This window comes from Galeopterus variegatus, unplaced genomic scaffold (genome assembly GCF_000696425.1).
Source record: "Galeopterus variegatus unplaced genomic scaffold, G_variegatus-3.0.2 Scaffold2861, whole genome shotgun sequence".
In the NCBI taxonomy this organism is placed as follows: Eukaryota; Metazoa; Chordata; class Mammalia; order Dermoptera; family Cynocephalidae; genus Galeopterus; species Galeopterus variegatus.
The window spans coordinates 49,785-58,537 of record NW_007728972.1 but is presented as its reverse complement, the minus strand read 5'-3'; the positions used below and the strand labels follow the sequence as shown (position 1 = coordinate 58,537).

The window sequence follows — 8,753 nt, the reverse complement described above, 5'->3', positions numbered from 1 at the left end:
AAGGACTCTATCAACTTCCCTCCAGGTGTGGTTCAGATAAAAGGAAGCCAACAAGTACCAAAAGGCTAGCTGAGGACATTTTAGTCACCTGATTTGTTGGGAAAACAATTAAACACTGTTTACTAAGGTTGAAAAAAGGCATAGCTAGCCATTTTACTCCTAAATTGGAAGTCATGAAAAAGAATGTTCTCTAACAATGCTGCTTATAACGTTAAAAAAAAAAAGAAAAACCAGTTGACCCACCAACAAACAGTAAACTGAATGAATTATAGTACAGTCATATTATAGAATATTATATAGCCATGAAAATGAACCCACTACAGCTACACACTGCAACATGCAAGAATTTCTGAAACAATGTTGAGCAAAGGAAGTGAGACAAAATCACCAGTCACAAGGCTCCATGTATGTAAAGCACCAGAGCACACAAACCCGAGCTCTGCTGTTCAGAGACGCACATACAGGAGGAAAAACTATACAGGAAAGCAAGGAAATGATTACCACGGTCACCTCTGGGTGTCAGGGGCTGTGCCGAGGAGGGGATAGACGGGGGCTTCTAGGTGCTGTTTCTTCACCTGGGTGGTAGTTACACAGGCGTTCACATTATAACCATTTATTAAAGTGTGTGTGTATATGTCATATAGACTTTATACTTTTTATGTGTATACTTTTTTTTTTAGAAAAGTACCTTAAAGGTTTAATTTCACACTTAATAATTCCTAAAATCATGAAAACATGAAGTAACTATACAGAAAAAAAATAAACATTTACGTAATTTCGTTCTTAATATCATATAGTGGAAACATGTACTTATAACTTAAGTCTACAAACAGCATACTGGACAAGACCGTTATTCATTTAAACAGTTTACAAAGAACATCTAACTTAAAATGTTAATTTTAAACATTTCACCATTTGTTTATAAAATGGTATTTGCAAGACTGGCCTACATAAGGAAATAAGAGTCTCATCAAAAATACAGTAAACTTGGGCCGGCCTGGTGGCGCACTGGAGAGTGCGCCGCTTGGGAGTGTGGCGGCGCTCCCGCTGAGGGTTCGGATCCCACGTGGAGACCGGTTCCCGCTCACTGGCTGAGTGCGGTGCGGGCGCAACACCGAGGGTTGCGATCCCGTTGCCGGTCCCCAGTACGGGCGCAACACCGAGGGTTGCAATCCCGTTACCAGTCAGTAAAAAAGACAAAAAGGAAAAAAAAAATACAGTAAACTATAAATATAAAATATATCACAATGTTTAAAACGTCAGTGTTGTACAGAAAATCAATAAAGATAACAATCCTTCTGGGGGAAAATATTTATGAATTCAATGTTCAAAGTACATATGAATTCAATATTAAAAGTGTATATATTCAAAGCATGTGTATATTCAAAGTAAGAAATATTTAAACCTTGCATTGCCACTAATCATCTTATGAAAAACAATAAAAATGATACACTTTTTGAATATGTGTATACCAAAACCAAAAGCTAACTTTTACTGTTTCCTTTATTGACAACTTTCAATGCACCTTTAGGTTTTAGTTCCCAGTGGGCATTTTTTGCCAGTCTTGAAGCTGCACCTCTGTCGCGCTTGCCAACCTTTTCCTTGTCTGTTATTTCTCTGACTCCGTTCACATACACTCTGATCCTTTCCAATTCTGCTTTACTGGATGGATGTTCCTTCAATTTCATGTGTACACAGAAACTAAATCCACCTTGGCTTGTTGAAGAGAGCCCAAGGTCTGCAACAACTCATTTCTAGAAACTGACCCCATGGTCTTCAGCCTCATCCATGGCACCAGGGGATTCTCAAAGGCTGACAAGTGCTCATGGATTTCTACTGGGTGGCCTCTGTTTATGTCCTCACTCACCATACGACCAGCATGGGGCCTGTCCCTCTCCCTCCTACAGTGCCCTCTCCTCCCAGCGGCTCCAGAGCTTATTATTTCACCTTCTGTATACTCTTTTTATATGTGGTTTTTTTTTTCACGACAAAAAAGTTTTTTAAAAAAGAGTATGTCCAAGAACTTTAAAAGGTAAAAACCTCTCCTCCCAGCGGCTCCAGAGCTTATTATTTCACCTTCTGTATACTCTTTTTATATGTGTTTTTTTTTTTCACGACAAAAAAGTTTTGTAAAAAAGAGTATGTCCAAGAACTTTAAAAGGTAAAACTACAGACAAACCTCTCTGAAATCTATGTAAGAAATTTTAAGGAAAACAAAAATAAGAAAGGAGAAATAACATATAAGAGCAGGTTTATAATATTAGAGAAAATAGAACATGGATGAGAACTTAAAATAACTTCACATACCATGCCCTAGTAATTGTACTAGTAGGAAACCATCCTCATGATTCTAATCATAGAAAAGCTTTATGTATTACATGTTCTTCAAAGCATTAATGACACTAGCAAAGAGCTGAAGATAATGGAGGTAAGTTAACGTTCAAGGCAGCACACCGTGGTACGTGACAGGAAACCAGCACACAGGGCACCCCCAGTGTGCTATGCCGCAGTTGTCCCCGGGTACTGCTGAGTTTATTTGTCTGCCTTTCTCATAAAGCTCTGGATTCTTGAGAGCACGACAATTTCTTACTCATAAATCTTTCTTAGGACTTGACAGAGTGCATAAAATTCAGCAAGCATTCGAGAATTTTTAATGGACAAATTAAGTCAACACTTTTGCTCCTTACAAAGTAGAAGGAGTTATCTTTAACATATTTTTCCTCTTTTAAGGAAGGTGGGAGTTTTTCAAACATAAAGGAGAAATCTTACTTTATCGGTGCAGTGGCTCCTTCTGCTCCTCCTAGCTCCGAGAGGGGAACAAGGTCCCACTTGAAGTGCAGCCCCCAGTTGAACCCTCCCCGGACGACAGGGGACGAGCTGTAGGCGAGTGTGTCAGCACTGATGATGTCGATCACTGGGCACACCACAGCCTGCCGGTCCCCGCGGATAATGGCCAGCAAGGGCTGCAACCACATCACGTTCACCTCACAGTGGCTGTCCAGGAACACGAGGACGTCTCCTAAGGAGGCCAGCAACAGAAGCTCAGGAGAGGTCCTTAATGCTCCATCCAGGGACAGCCACCAGTCCAGTAGGATGGCACATGTGCTCAGCATGAAATATAACTGCCACCCTTCCAGCCCCAAACAAGAAACTGTCACTTCATTGCCAACTGGAAACAAGGAAGTCCTGCAGCCAAGAATTCTGCTGAGAAGCATATACAAATTATATACATATATATTTCAAGACACAATAATGTCTTGGAAAAATTTATGGGCAATTCAGATAGATTCTCTTCAGTAAAGAGATTCAAAGTCTCCCAGTGACAATTTAGCTCTTTGGATGTCCAGACACTGAGTGATTCAAGATGGTTTGGTACAGTAACAGTGGCCAGTGTGTGTAGATATTTGTATTATAATTATTGTATCGAAACATTCCTCAGTTTAGTGTACATTCAGAGCATTTCCCTGCTTGCAATGAAGAGTGCAGTGACTCAGAAACATCACTGTGATTAACCATCACTGCTACAGTACAGCAGTTCTCTCAGAAGTGACTCTCCCCTGCACCCACCCCTGCACTGCCTCCCAGTCATTCTTCTTTCCTCCATTTCCCACCTTTCTCTTCTAGTTCTCCCAGCCCTCTTGGCTTTAGTGGCTCTCATCAGCCAAAGGGACACATCTTTCTTCTAGTTAGCAAAATAAAAATCATAAAAATTTTATCCTGCATTTTTAACTCTTCTTGATAACTATGAGCAGGAATGGGGATTTTTTTGACAATTTCAAGTTTCTTTGATAATTTCACGGTTATTCTGAGCAGCTAAGAAACTTAGAATCTCATCATCAGATAGCAATATTATTTTTCTAAATGTATATCCACAAAATGTGTTGATTTAAATTTTACATGAATTGCTTAAAGCAACAGATGTATCAATTTCAATTAGTGATAAAATAAATAGCTCAGGAAAGAAAGTTTTCAACAATGACAGTGAACGAGTCATGTAGTTCTATGTTTGTAAACAACCTTAATGAGGATATGAAATAGCACACAGCTCTCCAGCTGTCATTTAATGCAGAAAGGCAAAATGTTCAGCAGGCACACCACTCACTGTGAAGTGAAATCAATTTAATCAAGGTTTCTTCTAGAAGAAAATGTATTCATATCTTTTCTTAATTCTAAAAGTGTTACTTTTTCCAATTAATGCCAATTTAACTAAATGAAGTAAGATTACACCTGGTCACGTTGAACTACAACATGACTTCCCCCAAATCAGCTTGCTTCGGACAGATCCTAAACTAAAAGGATACCACAAAAAGTTCATGGAAAAAGAGAAAAGATAATATGAATCTTTCCATGAACTTCTAAAAATACCCTCACATATTTGAACAGGGACCTGAACAAATCATAAAGAAAAAAAAAATCTAAATAACTACTGTAATCTAAAAAACATAAACCCGCAGTATATATGCAGTGTAACAGTACAATGTTTCAAATGGCATTATCTTGAAAATATCCCCAATTTTCTCTTTATCTCTTTGCCTTCTGTACCTCAATACAGCCGATTCAGTAAGTCTATGTGAGTAGAAATCTAGAAAATATCATAAATCTTGAATTCCACTTGCACAAGACTGTAACTAGAGGTGGAGGAACTACTTCCCATTTTTTGTTAATTGCTTTTGATCACTGCGGGTTTAAGAGAAAGAAAAGAAGAACGATTCTGAAAGTGAAGTCCCAGCTAACGCAACCAAACAGGACAGACGGTGGCTGCACGGAGGGTGGGACGGTGAGCAGCACCAACCCCCGCACCCTGGGCTGGTTACCTAGAAAAGCGCAGAGTATGAGAATGCAGCACAGGCTTATCTGAAGACTAGCCGTGTATATTTTCTGCAGAAGACTCTGAATTTGATACTTGTTCTTTCTTTTTAAAGAGGGGGAGTAGTGTATGATGGAAAGGTTTTAAAGATATATTAATAACAATGGAGGCTTTCTCCTCAATGGAATCAGAAGAATTAACAAGGAATTGTAAAGAAAATACCTTTCATAGTTATACAGGTCAATCTTATGTCCATTTACCAACTAAAATCATATTGCATATCTCCAGAGCTTCACGATAACAATTATTAGCTTAATCCAAGTCAAACAGTTTGGGTACATATATTTGAAATTTTCTATTAAAAACTAATAAAAGTTGAGCTACACTTTGGACGTTTCTGCTTAGATAAGTGAAAAAGACATAAAACCTATTTGAGAGGCAAGAATTGACAAGCAGGGTCTCTATGAAAATAGACCAGAGAGGATTCTAGAGTTCAACTTCGTGTATTACATGCTTTGGAGCACTAGGGTTGGAGTTAGGAAAAGGCTTTTCCCAAACTGAACAAGCCTCATTGCTCCTGCTGGCAATGCCCATTGAAAACACCACTTTTTACAGACCTGTGCAGAATCACGCAAGGCTCGGAGGATGGAGCCCTTGTCATCTGACACCCACAGAGAAGAGCCCAGGGGAAGTTATACCTGTGGCATGTGCTGCTCCAATCATTCTTCCTCGAATCAACCCCTCACGCTTTGTATTTCTTATTACTTTAACTTTTCTGGGGAGGTATTTTTGGATATATTCATCTAGTTCTCCTCTCAAATCATCTGAAAATAAAGAGTCCCACAATTACTCAAACATACAAGACATATACAGAAACATTTTATATCTATTCTAAAGTTGTATCTGGTACTTGCTAAAGTCCACAACAACGAATTATCAAGCAAATATTACAGAACCTTCTGCTTTATTTTAAAAGAATATTGTAGCTTATCCTGTAGGGAAAAAAGGAGAGGAATGAAAGGTAAGAGCTGGAACACAGGTTGAGCTTCCCTAATCCAAAAATCTGAAATCCGAAATGCTCCAAAATCCAAAACTTCCTGAGCACTAACATGATGCTCAAAAGTCACATTTGATTTCTAGATTAGGGATGCTCAATTGTAAGTATAATGCAAATATTCAAAAATCTGGAAAATATCTGCAACCCAAAACGCTCCTGGTCCCAAGTATTTTGGGTAAGGAGTACTCAACCTGTACTAGCCAGCAAGAGCAGTTACCTTACTGCAGACTTATTTGTATTTCCAAGAACCTAGCACATTGCTTTGCATAAAGAATGTCTGAAATCAATACCTTGAGTGCATGAATGTTCAGCTGACTGCATATACATCACATTTAAAGCAAAGAAAATGACAGTAATGTCCTTTGTTTCAAAGTAATTTACTGTCTAACTCCATTTCAGAATAGCTAAGGAACTTTAACTGCCCCTACCAGAAGAATTATACAATAGAAGCAGTAAATGTGTCCTTTTATTAATTTAGCACCATTCTTTGAAGGCAATAAATACTTCTTTATGAATTCTAGGTCATTTGCCCTTAAATTTCATAATAACTTCAAAAATCATATAAAATAGTAAACAGTAATTCCTTTTAGAGTTAGTATTCAAGCCACTATAAATTATCATGGATTTTTCCTTTTAGATAAAATAGCCATAAGTGAAAGCCAAAATACAGGTGTATTAAAAAAAAATCAACCACAAATTCTAGAACTTAGTATTTAGCCAATCTTTTACTTGGTCCAGATTCAGATTTACTTGTTTGTTTCTCTTAATCACTTATTTTTGAAAGTAAATTTTGTTTTCTATTAAACTTTCCAAATTTTTCCTGTGAAGTTTCAACATTTACCAAGGTTTGAGAATTCTGCTCCCGTCAGTCTCAGTGTACACATTTTGTATGTATAAATATAACTGGTATACCAATTCTGTTGTTGATGTAAAAGGTGTATAATAAATGCCTGAGTGTGTGAAAAATGTCACTGGCATACACCTCATCACTGCACTTCTGCAGGGTGCTGTAATGAAAAGAGCAGAGGGCTCAGAGCCATGCAGACCAGGGTACTTCAACTCTGCTACTTAACAGCTATAGGATCTTGAGCAAATTATTTTATATTTCTTCTTTTATAAAATGGGGTTCCAACCTTTCTTGCAAGGTCGCTGAGAATTGAATGAGTAGTGTAATAAAAAAACCTTCCACCCTGCCTGTGCACATAAAGCCATTCACAGCAACAGTCCATGTTGAATTAAAGAAAGCTGTATAAAGAATGAAGTGAATCATAAAATATCAGCATTCAGAGATCATCTAAGAGCTCTCAGAATGCAGTCACTTTCATCTGGGGACAACTGGTGTTAACAGACTTATTAGATAAACGTATACCAAGGCATTATGCTGAGTGGAAAGAGCCAATCTCAAAAGTGTACACAGTGTAGGATTCCACTTATATAACATTCTTGAAATGACAGAATCACAGAGATGAAGACAGAATCACAGAAATCAGTCATTGCCAGGGGTTAGGAGCTGTGGGGGGCGAGGGAGGGGTGTGACAGATAAAGAGGCAGCACGAAGGTTGAGACCTCTGGAGTGATACAGTCGTCTGCATCTCGGCTGCAGTGGTGGCTACAGGAGTCTACACGTGGGATGAAATGACATAAGACTGTACACACGCATCATGCCAGTGTGGAATTCCTGGTTTCAACACTATACTACAATTATGGAAGATGTAACCAGTGTGGAAACTGGGTGAAGGGTGCCCAGAACTTTGTAACTTCCCGGGAATCCATAGTTATTTCAAAATAAAAAGATTTTTTTTTTTTCTAAAGTAAGCCAAGGAAAAAATTTTAAAAGCCAAATGTATGTAGCAGTTTGTAAACAGATCACAAAGGTAATGCATTTCTTCAAAATCATCTTATAAACAATGGGCAGGCACTTATCCACAGTTCAGCTGCAACTGCATGCACAGGAGTCGTCCACGATGTGTTTGAACGGTCACCTTTGCTGATGTTTGTCAGTGCTGTAGTGAACGACAGCCTAGGTCCAATATTACTAACCAAAGTCACTATCGTCATCCACGAGAATGATTTCGTGCAGCAGATGTGCTGGTGTGCGGTCCAGGACACTGTGCACTGTCCGGAGCAAGGCAGAAAAGGCTTCATTGTAGAAACAAATAACAACACTAGCAACAGGCAGGACAGCGGGGTAGGTCTTCTCTTTACATCTGAAAGGACAGATGAGAAAATTCTGACATTTTAAAAGGCTCAAATGTTTTAGGTTATTATTCACTACACATTTACTGTCCCCTTGTTTAGTCTCTTATAACAATTTTTTTAAAAAGCATTCAAGAAAACAATGTGGTTTCTTTTCAAGAATTTTACATTTTGTTAATAATTTATCCTCCTATACCTATCTTCCTTATTTTGAGGTCAACATTTTTAAAACCTCAGGTTTTCCTTCTTTTTTCTGGTGAAGAGGTCACATAAAAATGGGAGTCATATTTACTGAAATCACTGTAAGTGTTTAATGCAGCACTCACAGCTGCTGTCCAGCTTCTACTCGATGGGGTTTCAAAAGGAAACAGAAATATAAAACTCTGTATTTGAAAATTTTATTTTTTGCCCAATAAGAGAAAAAGATTTGAGTAAGCTATGATATAGCAAGATAACAGAAGAGCTTCCACGTGCTGAACTATTTGATAAAAAGGCTCAGGTGGTTTTAAGCAACAGCAACAAAAACCCATTAACTTACAGAATAAAATCCAGAGTCCTTAATTCTTTTGCATGGCCCACAGAGCCCTCCACTGACCAGGCCCTGCCCACTTCCAGCCTCTTGCTGTTCTCCCACCGCAGCCAGAGTGAACTAGGCTTTTGTCCTGGGCCCGAACCCCCCCCCCCCCCCCCCCC

At 38.6% G+C, this 8,753-nt stretch overlaps 1 protein-coding gene across 1 annotated transcript in view; it reads right to left on the bottom strand.

The window, feature by feature from the left end:
* The window catches only part of GALNT11 (polypeptide N-acetylgalactosaminyltransferase 11), a 25,409-nt gene that overhangs the window by 11,955 nt on the left and 4,701 nt on the right, over nt 1–8,753 (bottom strand). Inside the window, exons 3-5 of the mRNA XM_008583231.1 lie at nt 7,905–8,071; nt 5,506–5,631; nt 2,770–3,019 (exon numbers count right to left, since the gene is read on the bottom strand). Coding sequence (XP_008581453.1) covers nt 2,770–3,019; nt 5,506–5,631; nt 7,905–8,071 — 543 coding nt within the window. The remainder of the gene's footprint in view (nt 1–2,769; nt 3,020–5,505; nt 5,632–7,904; nt 8,072–8,753) is intronic.